Genomic DNA, 16608 nt, shown 5'->3' with positions numbered 1-16608 from the left:
TTGAGCCTGGGAAGGTAAATCCAGCTTGTAAAGCAACTGAGTCAAATTGTTGGAGTACTTTGAAAGGCCCATAGTACATTGCGGTAAGCTTGAAAATCTTTCTTAAGGAAAAATAGCTTGTTTGAAGCTGCAACTTCAGATAGATCCAATCCCCAACCTCAAAGCTTCATTCTGACCTTTTTTCATTAGCTAATTGTTTCATTGGATTTTGAGCTTTGGCTAAACTTTCCTTGAGGATTTGAACCATCTTCTGTCATTGCAAGACTAAGACCTTTGCAACTGGTACAATACTACAATAGTCACCAAGTAAGGTTCCAGTGACAGTTATAGAGGAGGGTAGCCAAATAAGGCTTGGAAGGGAGGCATGCCAAAAGCACAATGGAAGTTAGAGTTGTACCGCCACTGTGCTAATGGCACCTATTTAGTATCAAGGTCTTTTGCTTCTGGCCACACATACATCTTAAGTACATTTCCAAGCATCTGTTAAGCCTTTCAGTCTGCCCATCTGTTTGGGGATGATAGGCAGAACTCATCCTGAGTTGAACTCCCATGAGTTTGAATAATTCTTGTGAAAAAGTACTGATGAAGACTTTGTCTCTATCAGAAAAAATGCTGCTTAGAACGCCATGCAACTTACAGATGCTATCAATGAATAACAAGGCCACGGAGTGGGTGGTATATGGGTAAGACAAAGGGAGAAAGTGGCCAAATTTGGTAAATCGATCAACAACAACCAAAATGGTATCTTTACCCTTTGACTTGGGAAGACCCTCAATGAGATCCATAGCTATTATCAATCTAAGCTTGCTGGGGAATATACAAGGGTTGTAATAGTCCTGGGTAGGGGAATTCTCTGATTTAAATTATTGACAAATATCACAGGCTGAAACATACTCTTTGAAGTCCCTCTTCATTCCAGGCCAGTAAAAGAGTGACTTGACTCTCTGGTAGCTTTCATTAATGCCAGAATGACACAGCTGAAGCATGTAGTCTTTATAATTTGATTCTTGATAGTTCCTCGCTGTCCCACGTAAAGCTTACCCTTGCACCTCAGTACACCTTGGATGTAAGTCAGGCTTGGTTTGGGGATCAATAATCAATGCAGATATTAGTTCTTGAGCTTGCTCATCATCTTCCTAAGAGTCAATGAGCTTGGAAAGACAATGAGGTAGGACGGTGGAAATGCTACAATAACCACTTGTCTCGTCCTCTAGCCTTCGTGATAGAGCATTGACAACTACATTTTCTGATCCTTTCTTATAGCTGATTTCATAATCTAACTCCAATAGCTTTATTAACCACTTCTGTTGCAGGGGCTGTAGTGACCTTCTGCTCCAAAAGGTATTTTAAACTTTGGTGATCTGTCTTAATGACAAAATGATTTCCATATCAGTAATGCCTCCACTTGGTGAATGGTGACAATTATAACTAGAGCCAATTTTTTTTTTTTCATAAGTGGACAATCTAAGATGTCTCTTGCTCAGGGTCTTTCTTAGGTAAGCAACTGGCCTTCCATCCTGCATAAGGACTGCTACAATGCCATTGTAACTAGCATTAGTTTCTTGCACAAATGGCTTGGTAAAGTCAGGTCAAGGGCCTGCCGGTTTCTGCATAGTGTCATTATTCCTGTAGAGATGATAGGCCGAATGAGCCATAGGACATTATTGTTTCATTTATTTCTGTCCATGTTTTATTTCTTAGTTAGTGGGCTTGTTTTATTTCTTTTATTAGTGTTTTAGTGCTGGCTGCCCTACTAAGGGTATACTTGTAATTGTTACTCTTTTACAATGAAAGATATAAAAGATAATTGTGGGGGCTGGAGAGAAGTTCGACTTTTCTCTCTTCCCTCTTCCCTTTTTTCCACCTTCTTCCTCTATTGTTTCTCTCTCTCTCTCTCTCTCTCCCATCTTCTTTTCAATCTTCTTCTTTTCTTCTATTTTCTATCTTATTTCAGATTATTGCAGATGGAATCTACAACTTGGTATTAGAGCGGTGGTCCTACCTTCTTCCTTTTTCTTCTCTTTAATCCCATACATAGGTTGTATCTAGAGTTGATTGGTTAATTGATTAGCAAGTATTCAGCCCAATTAGAGGAGGTTTTTGGAGAAGAGTGTAGTGCTTGTTTGGTGCCCAATGCAGGTTCTTGGAGTGTTTCCCAAAAAACCTAGCTAACTAGAGAGTTTTTAGACTAAGGGGTATATAGGGAGTGTGAAAGTGACGCTTGGGGCTAGAATAGAAGCATTCTGATTATCTTTGAGATCAATCCAAGTTGGAAGATTTTTGGAGCCTTTGGTAGGAGTGGCTCGACTTTCTCCCTTTCTTCCATTTTGCTAGGTCTAGTGAAATCCCTGTTTTGGCCATTTGAAGAGCAATTTTGTCCTTAGGGAAGTAAATCTTGACTAGTAACACCATATTTTGATTTTTGTTTGTCTCCATTTGATCAATGGAGCAAACTGGAGGTGAGATGAAACACTCCATAGATTTCTGGTTTGGCCTAGAAGGGTCTATGGAGACTCTGTTGAGCGCAGTAACCTCTGTGAAGTGGGATGGAACCAATTTTTTGGCATGGTATTAGTTTATAAAGATTCATTTATGTAGCAATATTTTAAAATGCGGAGGCGTGACACGAGGCATTCCACTACCTAGAGGTGTGTGGCGTAGTTTAGAACGTAAGAGGCGTAAGCCTCCTTAAGAGGAGGGGGGTTAAGAGGAAGAAGGGAGAGGAAGGGGAGGAGGAAGAAGAGGAAGGGGGGATCTCATTTTTTCTTTTTTTTTTTTTATAATAAAAATCTTTTATATTAAGAAGAATAAAGATGCATAACACTAGTTAAAAGGAGGGGTCTTGTCGAAGCGGAGGTGAAGCCTTCCCAGCCGAAGCAGAGCAAGACCCCCCTAACACACACACACACACAAAAGAAAAACAAAAAAGAATGGGCAGCATTGAAAAGGGGGGTGGGGTGTGAAGCCTCCCCAGCCGAAGGGGTTAGGGGCAAACCACTTTCTTTACCCTTATCTTTTCTTCCCTTCCCTTCCCTTCCCTTTCCCTTTCCTTTCTTTTATTTTCCTTTCCTTTACTTATTTTCTCTTTTCTTTTTTTTCCTGTCTTTTTATATGAGGTGTGCATAAGGCACATGAGGTGTATGCCTCTAGCACGCCTCATGAAAAAAGCACATGGGGCGTACGTCTTAGAGGTGTCAGCGCCTCTAGCATACGCCTCAGGGTGTTTTGTAAGCGCCTCTCCTCCAAGCATACGCCTCCCACACCTTTTAAAACACTGGTATGTAGTAGAGGGGAATTGGGGTAAATCACTACGGCCAAGAAGAAACTTGCGGAGGATGATTCTACCTATGAGAGGTGGATGCAGAAGAACTACACGATAGTAGGCTGGTTAGTGAATTCCATGAAACCTCATATTAGTCATCATTATTTGTGGATGGAAGCTACAAGAGAGGTATGAGACAGTGTTACAGAGACCTATTCCTAGAAGTTGAATGTTGTTAGGGACTACAAGTTGAAGAATGATGTAAAAATTTAAGACAGTGGGAGAAACCTTTGGTTGTTTACTTTTCTATGCTGAAATCTCTTTGGCAGGAGATTGACTTGGAGATTGTTGTGTAGGGGTGTACTAAAGATGTTGAGACTCATAGGAAGTTATTGGAGAGGAATCAAGTGTTTGAGTTTTGCATTGGACTCAATCCCGAGTATGATATTGTCAGACAAAATATTCTAGCAAAAGATAAAGTGACCTTATCCCAAGCTTATGCCATGGTTGAGCAGAGTCGGGGATAGGTACAGGTTACAGAAGTCTCAACGGATCAATTTGTCAATACTAGGATGGAACTAAGGGTTGGTACTGAGAAGAAAGATGTAGTATGTGAGTATTGCAAGTAACCTAAGCACATGAAGGATACCTTGCTAGAAGCTACATCCAGAGCTTATACCTCCTTGATTCAAGAACAACAATAATGGTAAGAAGAGTGAAACTGGGAAGAGTGGCAATGCCAAATCCACCTCTCTTGAGGTTGAGAAAGCTTCCAATGATGAGAAATTAGTGGAAGAACAATTTGTAACTACTAAAGTAGAGTATGAGAATATGGATGACTCATTAGCCACTTAGAGTCTGCTACTGCAACTAGTACATCTTTAAGAAATGGTTCCTCTTTTGCCTATGCTCATTCAGGTATTTGTGTATTGCGAACCATGCTTCTATCTCAAGTAATTGTAGGATCTCTTGGATAATTGATTATGGTGCCTATGACAATATGACTAATGTGTCCCATTTATTTTATACTTACCAACTTTTGTCTAGTTGAGACAAGATCTCCCTTGCTGATGGATTTCTTGCTCCTATATCTGGCAAGGGAAACTATAGAGAAGATGGACCTAATGGCCCATAGACTGTTTTCTTATTTCTTTTCTTTATGTTCTTTGCTGTAATGGGCCTTTCTTATGTTATGTCTTTTTTACAATTATTCGCCCAGTTAAAGGCCTCTCGGTAAACTATTGAAATTAAGTTCATGAAAAGGAATTAGGGTGTAAGAGGAGATTAGATTCGAAAATCTCTCTCAAAACCCTTATTGCCGCCACCTTCTTCTTCCTCTTCTCTCTTCTTGATTCTCTGTTTCTGCTGTTCTCTATCACTTATTTGCACCTTTTCAAACAGTCCGTTTATTTTAGAAGGTTGTTTTTCTTCTTGGTATTGAGCAGGCTCTTCTTTTTTCTCTTTTCTCCTCTTTTTTCCCATACACAGTGTGTATGGAGAACTGAATCGAATGAATAGTTAAAGAAAATTGTTCCAACCTAGTTGTTAGTGGTTTTTTGGAGAGAAGGAGGCTATCCTTGTCGTCACTTTGACAATATCAAGTGTGTTGCCCGAAACCCTAATTAACTAGAGAAGTTTGCTTGCAGGCCCCATAGGGAGTTTGACCTAGGCGCTTAGTGATTGAAAAACTTCTTGTACTTCATCTTGAAGATCGATTCAAGTTGCTTGGTGTTCTGTGAAGTCTATAAGGTGCGACTAGGTTTTCTCTATTTCTCCTGGGTTTCTGGTGATGTAGTTAATAGGTACGGCTACATAGAGGTTGATTCACAACACATTTTTTCCTATTTTCATTGATTGTTAATTGAAGTTGTTAGAAGTTATTTTTGGAGTGTTTTGAGAAGATGGATCCTTCGGAGGTTGAAAACAAGCATGTTGCTGAATCCGGACAGGTTCTAGGGTTCTCTGTTGACTCTCTACTGGCTGTGACCACAGTAGATGGAACCAATTATTTGCCATGGTCACAATCAGTAAAAATTCATGTCTGTAGTAAAGGCAAGTGGATTATATCTCCGAGAGCAAGGAGGCTCCCTCAGAAGACGATCCGTCCTATGAAAAATGGATGCAAGAAAATTACACTATAATTAGATGGTTGGTAAATTCAATGCAACCTCAAATCAGTCAACACTATTTGTGGATGAATTCAACGAAGGAAATATGGGACAGTGTTGCTGAAACCTATTCTCAAAAATTGAATGTAGTTAGGGCATACAAGCCGAGGAGTGATGTGAAAAATTTAAGGCAGGGGGAGAGACCTTTGGCTGTTTATTTCTCAATGCTGAAATCCCTTTGGAAAGAAATTGACTTGATGGAAACTGTTGCCTGGGAAAGTACTAATGATGTTGAAACCTACAGAAAACTAGTTGACAGAAGCAGGGTGCTTGAACTTTTGACTGGGTTGAATCCTGAGTATGACATCACAAAATAGAACATCTTATCCAATGATAGTGTTTCATTGTCTCAAGCCTATGCCTTGGCAAGTAGTAAAGAAAGCAAGAGACTAGTCTAGGTTCAAGGGGCTGGTCTAAATGACCACTTTGCTAACATGGGGTTGAAACCTAAGGGAACTACAAGAAGTCTAGGTGGTTCAGGTGAGAAGGAAGTTATTTGTGAGTACTGTAAGAAACCAAAGCATACAAAAGACAAGTGCTGGAAACTGCATCCGGAGCTTCTTTCCTTTCGTTTCCAAAAGAAGACTGATAATATGAAGACAGGAAACGCCAATATTGCTGCTGGTCCAGATAATGACAGATGCCTAACCGAAGAGAGGACAGTTAGCAATTGTGAAGGCAGAGTATGAGAAGTATGGAAGGATGATCAGTCACTTAGAGAGTGTTGCCTCTTCTTCCAACTCTTCGGGAAATTCAACATCTTTTGCATTTGCTCATTCAGGTATATGGGCTTTTGCCAATCATACAACTATTTTAGATAATCGTAGGATCCCTTGGATTATTGATTATGGTGCTTCTAACCATATGACCAGTCTTTCCACCTTGTTTATTTCTTTATGATTTTGCTCCTATCTCTGTCAAGGGAACCATCAAGGCTACAGACTCTCTATTACTTCCTTCTGCTCTTCATGTACCCAAACTAAATACAAATTTGTTATCTGTAAGTAGCCTAACTAAGTCTTTGAATTACAATGTAACTTTTTCCTTCCTACTGTGTTTTTCAGGATCTAGAGTCTCAGAAAGTGATTGGGAGTGGCCATGAGGCGAATGGAATATATCTGCTAGATACTCCTAGACAAAGCCTGGCCTTTGGATCTACATCTTAAGAGTTTGTCAGTTGTGTCATGTTATGCCAATTTTTGTTTGGGTCATCTTTGTTTTATTGCATTGGGTCATTTATTCCTAGAACTATTTAGGGAATTAATTTGTCAAGTCTTCATTGTGAGTTGTCAAAACATTGAAGAAGCAGTTACCCTTTAAGTAATAAAAGATCTTCTTCTCTATTCCATATTGTGCACTCTGATGTGTGGGGGCCTTACCACTTACCCTCTATGGGTGGCTAAAAATATCTTATCTTGTTCATTGATGAATTTTCACGATATAGTTGGATATTTTTGATGAAGTCCCGTGATGAAGTTCCCAGACTTGTGAGGCAGTTCCATGAATTTGTTCTAACCTAATTTGGTATTAGAATAAAAATTTTCAGATTCAACAATGCAAAAGAATATTTTGAGAAAAACCTAACATGTTATCTCACTGATTTAGGGGTTATTCACCAAAGTTCCTGTGTTAAGACTCTAGAACATAATGGAGTTGCTAAAAGAAAAAACTGACTTTTTGTTGAAGTTGCAAGAAGTATCCTGTTTGTGTCACATGTCCCTACAAGATTTTGGGGTAGAAACTCTTATTCTACAAGTAATAAAAGATTTACAAGTTCCGTTTCATATTGTTTACTTTGATGTGTGGGGGCCATACCATTTACCATGCATGGGTGGTTATAAATGCTTTATTCTATTTATTGGTGACTTTTCTCCTTATACTTGGCTTCACCTTATGCGTTCTCATGCTGAAGTACCCAAACTTGTGAAGCAATTCCATGAATTTGTACTTACCCAATTTGATACTTGCATCAAAATATTCCGATCAAACAACACAAAGTGCTGAACTACATGGCCCCTCATCAGTTGTTGTTCCCTCAGTCCCCTTTATTTTCTATTCCCATGAGAGTTTTTGGTTGTCATGCCTTTGTCCATTTGTCTCCGTCTCGAGGTAAGTTAAACCCTTGGTCCATTCCTTGTATCTTTCTGGGGTATCCCTCATCTCAAAAAGGGTATTGGTGCTTTGATCCCGTTAGTCATAAGTTTTTTGTGTTTATGGATGTGTCATTCTTTGAGTTTGAACCATTATTCCCTGCTTCTCCTCAGGGGGAGAGTAGTAGTGTAGAAGAGGAGAAGCAGGTTCAGGTCCGCCAAGTCTCTCTTCCTTCTATTCCGGACCTTGCTCCCTTTTGTGTCCTCCAACGGGCACGCCGTAGAGATCAGCAATGTGATAGAGATGTGGAGCAACCAAACATTGGGCAACCGACACTGTTAGACTCCCAGGAGTAAGTCCAAACCTTATTGCACCTACTGATACTCCTACTCCTACTGTGGATGACCTTGACATTCCTATTGCTCAAAGAAAGGGAGTCAGGTCATGCACTACCAAACACCCCATTACCCAGTATGTCTCCTATGGTCACATTTCCCCCTCATACTGAGCCTTCTATCTGTAGTTCATTGCATCCCTATTCCCAGAAATGTTGCAGAAGCCTTAAAATGCCTTGAATGGACAGATGCTATAAAGGAGGAGATTAATGCCTTTCATAAAAATCAAACTTGGGAATTAGTGGATCTTCCAAGGAGGAAAGACCTAGTGGGGTGTAAGTGGGTGTTTACAGTTAAACACAAGGCAGGCGGGATAGTTGAAAGGTACAAAGCAAGATTAGTAGCCAAAGGGTACACTCAAGTGTACGGGGTTGACTATGATGCAACTTTTGTTCCAGTAGCTAAGATGAACTCAATTAGGGTCCTCCTGTCATTAGTTGTTAACCTTGACTGGGAATTGCATCAACTGGACATAAAGAATGCTTTTTAAATGGTGACTTAGAGGAGGAAGTATACATGGTTCAACCCCTTGGATTCTGTGCCAAGGGAAGTGAAAATAAGGTGTGCAAGCTGAGAAAGTCTCTTTATGGTTTAAAACAATCTCCCAGAGCTTGGTTCAGTAAGTTTCACATGGCAGTTTAGTAGGTAGGCTTCAAACAATGTCAGTCTGATCACACACTCTTTTTGAAGAGATGTCAGGAACAGGTTGCTGTATTGATAGTGTATGTGGATGATATCATCATTATAGGAAATTGGAATTCAGAAATACAAAAATTGAAACAATTCCTTGCATCTAAATTTGAAGTGAAAGATTTAGGTCCCCTAAAGTATTTCCTAGGAATTGAAGTCGCCCGCTTAGAAAGAGGCATCTTCATTTCTCAAAGGAAATACACCCTTGATCTATTACAAGACATAGACAAATTAGGAGCAAGGCCAGCAAATACTCCCATGGATGTTGATTACAAGTTGGGTGACTGTGATAGTGAACCTCTGAAAGATGTGAAACAGTTCCAAAGGTTAGTGGAAAAGTTGATTTATTTGTCCATGACCCGTCCAGACATTGCCTATTTAGTTGGGGTTTTAAGCCAGTTCATGCACTCTCCTAAGAAACCACACATGGAGGCAGTAGAGAGAGTTCTTAGATACTTAAAAAAGTATCCCGAAACAGGTCTACTATTCAGTAAACATAATCACCTAAAGGTGAAAGTTTTTACAGATGCTGACTGGGCAAGTGCCGTGGATGATAGAAAGTCCACAAGTGGGTATTGCACATTTGTGGGAGCAAACCTAGTGACCTGGAAAAGCAAGAAACAAAGTGTGGAAGCAAGGTCAAGTGCTGAATCTGAATATAGAGCTATGGCACATGGGGTGGCTGAAGTCCTTTGGCTAAAAAATCTTCTAGGGGAGCTTGGAGTTGTTGTTCATAATCCTATGTCTCTTTATTGTGATAATAAGGCAGCCATAAACATCGCCAGCAACCCTGTCCTACATGAGAGGACCAAGCACATTGAGGTGGACAAACACTTCATAAGGGAAAAATTGGAAAAAAGAGAAATTTGCATCCCTTATGTCAACTCCAAGGAACAACTCGCTGATGTCCTCACAAAAGGACTTCCATACTCGCGACACAATGAGTTATGTGACAAGCTGGGCATGATAGACATATTCAGCCCAACTTGATGGGGAGTGTTGTGAGGCTTATTTAATTGTTATTTTACAGTTGCTGTTAGTGTGCTGTCAGCCTACGATGCTGTCAGCCAGTTAGTTTCTTTCTTTTTTATTAGTTTGTTACTAGGGAGTGCCACCAGGGGCATACTTGTAATCTCCCATTCCTTTTATATTAAGTTAATATAAATAACTAAACTGGTGGCAGCCAGAATAGTTTTTTTTGCTTGTCTCTCAATCATATCTTCCTCTTCTCCTCTTTTCTCTCTTCTCTTCTCTTCTCTTTCTCTCTCTCATCTCTCTCTCTCTCCATCTTTCCAATATTATTCTTTTTTTCTATTTTCTATTTTCTATTTTATTTCAGATTATTACAGGTGGGATCTACAACTATTCCTTAGCCACTCAGTCTCCAGATTTGTGTCCCCCTCAATGAGTAGTCTATTATCATTCAATTAATCTTTTTTTCAAGGATATTTGATCTATTTATGGGGCTTTCTTTTCCAGAATTCTTTTTCCTAATTTCTTTTATAAACATTTAATGCTGCTTGTATGGTTCATTTCTTGACTAATGTCCATTTTTCCAGATTTGATTTGCTATCTAATATCTCTCAATATTTGTACGTGCAGAATTTGATGCACTTACAGGAAGCAAGATCTCTTCTATTGATATTGGTGCTCCTGTTATACGTATGTCATACAGTCCCACTGGTGGGCATGCTGTGATTGCTGTTCTTGAGGTTCTTCTTCTTTACAGATTTTCATTTACCTTCCACTTGGTTTTCTATTATCTTATATTCCTAAATAAGTCAAGAGGGAATAAGAGTTTTTCCTTTCAAAACTCTGGTGTGGAAACTTGTTTGATCAAGTGTTTTCTGGTTGAAATGCTGGAGGTTAAATCTGTATCCAGTCCAACCCTCCCAAGACCCTGGATATCTGGGATTAATATTGGGTTGCGGCCTCTTTTTTAATTAGTGAAGTGCCTATTTTCTTTATTTCTATGCCTTGTTAGCACCAACTTTGAAAATTTGGATTTCAAATACGTGTATATAGAAGTATAGAGAGTGGGTTTGCTAATCGGGTCATTTAATGAGCTTCTGTAAATGACCAACGACTCTAACATGTGGCAAGTTAGTTTGGGGTTCAAGAGGAGTCTCTGAGTTCCACTCCCCATCTTCTGTTCATGGAAAAACATTTTTGGTCCAAAACACTGCTATGTCTGGAAAATAAGTCCACTTGGATAAAGTAAATTTCAATTAAAAAATTAAAACTCTGAATAGTTAATAGTTGTATATAACCACCAATACAAGGTGGCTCCATGGTTGAGCTGAATTGGCCACAACATCCCTCATGGAATTACAGAAATAGGTTGGTTCATGTTTGGAAGCGCCCCACATGACCTACTGAATTTCTGCCATATGGAGGGAGGATGTGCTCAATCTCAATAATCCACCAAGTAGGTAACCATTTGGATTGGGCAATTGTCCAACCTATACCCCATATTGGATTATTGTTTTCCCCAAGTCATAATTTGTTGTAACTTTCAATTTTTTTTGATCAATAACAAACCTTTTCATTAAATGGAAGACTAGGGAATTACAGAGATGGGGAGAGGTAAACTGTCTTAACTCTCCCCAAAACTGAAAAACTAAAAGTTACAACAAAGCCCAAAACAAATGATTTCTTCCCACCCCTTGTTTGGGCAGTGCATCTGCAAAGGAATTAGCACACCTTTTGACCCACTACAGTCTCACTTCCATCCCCTGAGTCAACCATTTGAACTATCTCTGTTCATTAATGTAAGACCACATACTATTATCCTTCTTTTTAAGCCATCCTATCACCACTTTTGAGTCACCTTCAATGACCAATCTACTAATATTTAGTTCCTTGTCCCCTTTTGCGCCTTCCAAGACTGCCAAGATTTCAGCTTGGAGTGAGTCCCCTTCTCATTCTTGTCCTGAAAACAAAGCAGTGACTACACCATCCTCATTTCTGAAAACCCCTCCAATCCCTGAAGGCCCAGGGTTACCTTCACTACTGCCATCAAAGTTCAATTTAAGGAAACTTGAAATTGGAGTCCACAAAGGATGGGAAACAACTCTACTAGGAGCTGAGTCTGCAACTTCCTTCAAGCTATTTGTAACTTTCAATATTTTAATATTACATTTACTAAAAGAAGGGTCTATTCTGGCAATGTGGCAAGTGTTTTTGGCTCAAATTTGATCCACAATAGAGAATAGAGAGAGAGAGAGGAATCTGTAGGGTCATTTTGAGCTCCAAATGAATTTTCCATATAGAGAATAGGGAGTGGAATCTGTGTGCGTGTGTATGTTCAGGATGAGCTTTTATGCCTATCTGTAACTAAGTTCTCTTTATTTTATAGGATTGTACAATCCAGTCCTGTGACTTTGACACTGAGCAAACTTGTGTGTTGTATTCACCTGAAAAGAAGATGGAACAAGTTTCTTCTGATACCGAGGTCCATCTTGCATTAACACCTCTCCAACCGGTTGTATTTTTTGGTTTCCACAAACGGATGAGTGTAACAGGTTTCTTGTCTTCAGTTCCTTACTTATCAATTTTCTCTTTTGCGATTGATTATGGCCTATAATTGTTTATAAATCTTGAGCTTGCTGGGCTGCTTGAAGTTGTTGGAACTGTTGAAGGTGGAAAGGCACCGACAAAGATAAAGACAGATCTGAAAAAGCCTATCATCAATCTTGCTTGTCATCCTCGCCTACCTGTTCTGGTAAAATGCTTAGTCTGACTTGAATAATTTTAATTTTCTTCTATCGGACAATAAATATGGACTGTGTGGTTCATTATGCTTGATCTTTTCCTTTGGGAGAGGTTTTGACAATTTTCCTTGTTGGTTTCAGTATGTAGCATATGCTGAAGGTTTGATTAGAGCTTACAACGTTTATACTTATGCTGTTCATTATACACTACAACGTATGATGGGCTTAACAATTTATTTTATATACTATCAAATTATTTTATTCCATTTTAAGGCTCTTTCTGTTGAATTTCTGTAGTTATCTCCAATAAATAAAATTCCTTTCATTCCTCTGATGCAGTTGATACTACTATTAAGCTCATTGGTGCTGGTGCATTTGCCTTTCATCCAACCTTGGAGTGGGTATTTGTTGGTGATAGACGGGGTACACTTTTGGCATGGGATGTATCGAATGAGAAACCAAGTATGATTGGAATGTAAGTTGCTTGTGGTTAGGTTTAATAGCTCTCTAGTTTTCTGCTTTTTTTTGAGGATATTATGAGATTTTTTTTTTTCATTTATGTCCATGTTACCATCTTTTGCTTAGTCAATAATATTACTCTGCGTGTTTGTGCACGTAAGCACTACTGTACATTTGCTCTACAGTAATTATAGAATGGCTGAGAAAGTTGTCCACATCTCAAAGGGAATTAAATTGGAGCTTAAAAACTTCAAAGATAGTATTTAATAATATGCTAGTGCTGGTCTATCATATTGATTAGCATAGGCAATGGCCTAGATAGACTCAATAAATGGTTAAACCAATCATTCAAGCCAAGGATAGCATGCACTGCCAAATTGCTTGATAAACAAGTAGTCAAGATCAGTGTTAAAAAGCTGTTGATAAGATGTATTATGTAGGTGAGCAATTAGTAGTCTATTATGAGATAGACTGCTGTCTTGAAGGTGTCATCCCAGAATGTGGGTGGAGAAGATGCGCCAGATAATAGCACAAGACCAGTCTTGATCACATGCCAGTGGTGCTGTTCAGGTGCTCCATTTTGTTCATGTGTATGAGGATATGAGGCCCTATGCATAGTGCCATGAGAATGAAGGATCTTAATAGAGTTTGGAATTCATCACCTCCATATGTTTGAAGTGATATAATATTCTTACTAAAGTAGGTTTCAACTGATTGATTAAAATCAAGAAAAACTGATGCAAGCTCAAATTTAAGACGGAGAGGAAAAGTCATATGTATTTGCTGAAATGATCAAGAAACAACACATAGTAATGAAAGCCATTCAAGGAGGAAAAAGGGGCTAGGCCCGACACATCAGCAAATATCAAATCAAGAGGACCATTACTAATAGAAGAAGAAGATGACAATGAAAGACAATGCATCTTTCCTTTCTGAAAAGCATTACAAACAGAAGAAATTGACTTATTTGTAGAAATTGAAAGATTACAATGAAACATAATGTGATGAATCGACTTCGTGTTAGGATGACATAATCTACTGTGCCATCCCAAGATAGTCGTTCTTTCTCCAACATAAGCTATCGACTTGAAGTTCATAAAGTCCATAATTACTCTGGCATCAAACAAGGCGACTTCCCATTGTTTGGTCATTAATCACAAAGAAGTCAGTGCCTCAGTGGGAATTGGTGACTCTACAAGGGCTGAGATACTAGCTGTGGTACGAGGAATACAAGTTGCTAGCCAGCTTGTAGTAGAGAACCTAAGTTGATAGTTGAAAGGGGACTCCAAAGTGGTAGTGGGCTGGCTGTCAAAACCAGAAGTAGCACATTGGGGTTACAGGGATCTTCTGAAGAAAGTTCATTGGCTTACAAGGAATATGTCAATTCATTTTCAGTGGGTCAGCAGATTGGCAAATGCCATGGCTGACTCTTTGGCTAAACAAGGGTTATCAAGGGATGATCTGTTCTGGGCTACCTTATAATTGTAATTCATGATAGTGTGTGTGCTTAATTGCTTAGCTTTAAGGGGAGGTAACATCTCGTGCCTCCTTTTAGGATGACTGTACACCTTTTCTATTCTATGCTTAAAAATACCACTCATTTATCAAAAAAAAAAAATCACAAAGAAGTGAGGAAGAATTCAATAGAGACATTATTGTCTCTAGTTAACTAATGTATAGAAAGCAAATTCTTGATGGCCAACAGACATAGGATATCATTCATATGACGAATTATATTATAGAAACTGTTTTCTTGGTAAAAAACCAGTAGAAAGTCAGAACATAGAGAAGAGTGAAAAATATTTGGAGTCAAAACTTGGGCTGGCAGTACGAACTTCTATATTTATATTAGGGTGATCAAAATATAATAAAAATAATGGAAAAATTACATGTGTCCCTGCAACACTAAACTGCAGTTTTTAATAGTTTTAACACTCCCCCTCAATCATGCCCAACTTGTCACAGAAGTCATTGTGCCGCAAGTGATGTAGACCCTTTGTAAAATTGTTTACAAGTTGCTCCTTGAAATTAACATACAGAGTGCACACTTCCCCATTAACAAGTTTATCCCTGATAAGTGTTCGTCAACTTGGGCTGGCAGTACCAACTTCTATATTTATATTAGGGTGATCAAAATATAATAAAAATAAAGGAAAAATTACATGTGTCCCTGCAACACTAAACTGAAGTTTTTAATAGTTTTAACACTCCCCCTCAATCATGCCCAACTTGTCACAGAAGTCATTGTGCCGCAAGTGATGTAGACCCTTTGTAAAATTGTTTACAAGTTGCTCCTTGGAATTAACATACAGAGTGCACACTTCCCCATTAACAAGTTTATCCCTGATAAGTGTTCGTCAACCTCAATTTGTTTAGTTCTAGCATGAAGAATAGGGTTGGCTGCAATGTTAATGGCAGCCTTATTGTCACAATACAAGGCATGGATCTATCAACTGGAAAACCTAGCTCACTCAACAAATTCTTTATTCACATAACCTCAGCTACTCCATGGGACATTGCTCTATACTTGGCTTTAGCATTAGACCTAGCCACTACAGTTTGTTTATTGCTTCTCCATGTAACTAGGTTGCCTCCCATAAATGTACAATACCCACTTGTGGACTTTTTGACATTAACTGATCCAACCCAATCAACATCTATATACACTTCAACCTTCAATTGCCCATTCTTTTGGAATGGTAAATCAGCTCCTGGAAACTTCTTTAGGTACTTGAGTATTCTCTTGGTTACCTCTAAGTGTGTGGTCTTAGGGGCATGCATGAATTGACTAAGAACACCCATGGCATAAGCAATGTTTGGCCGGGTCATGGACAACTATAGGAGCCTTCCTACAAGTGTCGGGAATTGTTTCACATCCTTGATAGTCTCACCACAACAATCACCTAATCTATAAGCAATGTTTGGCCGGGTCATGGACAACTATAGGAGCCTTCCTACAAGTGTCGGGAATTGTTTCACATCCTTGATAGTCTCACCACAACAATCACCTAATCTGTGGTTTGGATCAACGGGAGAGTCAACTGGATTAACCCCTAGTTTTCTTGAATCCTGTAATAGATCTAGGATGTATTTCCTTTGAGAAATGAAGATCCCCTTTTGTGAGTGGGCCACTTCAATTCCAAGGAAATACCGCAAGGGACCTAGATCCTTTACTTCAAATTGAGTGGCTAGAAACTCCTTTAGCTTTTGGATTTCAACCTTCCAATCGCCCGCGATTACTATGTCATCAACATACACTATCAAGGCTGCAATCTTTCCTTCTCCTATTTTCACAAATAATTTATGATCAGTCTGACACTGTTTATAGCCAATCTGTTGCACTATTAGATGAAACTTGCTGAACCAAGCTCTTGCGATTGTTTTAGTCCATACAAAGATTTCTTTAGTCTGCATACTTTTTGTTCTTTGCCTTGGGCACCACTTAGATGAAAACACTATTTTTTCTAGATGGATTGGCCTATTTGACCCAAAATTGTTTAATTTCTTATGACCACCTAGATGAAAACACTATTTTTTCTTGGTGGATTTTAAAAGTATAAGTTTTTATCTTATTGGAATTATTAATTTATTATGTATGGATTTAGTTAATAGAATGTAATGATGAGAAGAAACAAAAATGCTTTAAATATATGATTCAAATATTCAATGACGGTGAATGCAAGTTAAGACCTTAAATGTTGGCTTTAATGAGAGGGAACTGAATGCATTAAATATCTTAAAATAACCTCTTTTCAACTCATTTAATATCAATAACTAATTGCCCTATTTGCTCTCATTTTTTATTAATAAATTTAAATATGGAGGGGTAT

General features: G+C 38.7%; 1 protein-coding gene across 3 annotated transcripts in view; it reads left to right on the top strand.

Moving 5' to 3' along the window:
• LOC148876434 (uncharacterized) overlaps nucleotides 1-16608 on the top strand; it is an 83391-nt gene that overhangs the window by 2017 nt on the left and 64766 nt on the right. For all 3 annotated transcript variants that reach the window (XM_088966823.1, XM_088966824.1, XM_088966825.1), the window contains exons 2-6: nucleotides 10209-10318; nucleotides 11965-12130; nucleotides 12230-12330; nucleotides 12461-12533; nucleotides 12659-12794. In XM_088966823.1, the coding sequence (XP_088822949.1) occupies nucleotides 10209-10318; nucleotides 11965-12130; nucleotides 12230-12330; nucleotides 12461-12533; nucleotides 12659-12794 (586 nt within the window). The remainder of the gene's footprint in view (nucleotides 1-10208; nucleotides 10319-11964; nucleotides 12131-12229; nucleotides 12331-12460; nucleotides 12534-12658; nucleotides 12795-16608) is intronic.

Source organism: Nelumbo lutea, chromosome 1, assembly GCF_056320005.1.
Source record: "Nelumbo lutea isolate HS-2025 chromosome 1, American lotus-T2T, whole genome shotgun sequence".
Classification (NCBI taxonomy): domain Eukaryota; kingdom Viridiplantae; phylum Streptophyta; class Magnoliopsida; order Proteales; family Nelumbonaceae; genus Nelumbo; species Nelumbo lutea.
This window is presented reverse-complemented; position numbering and strand designations above follow the sequence as displayed.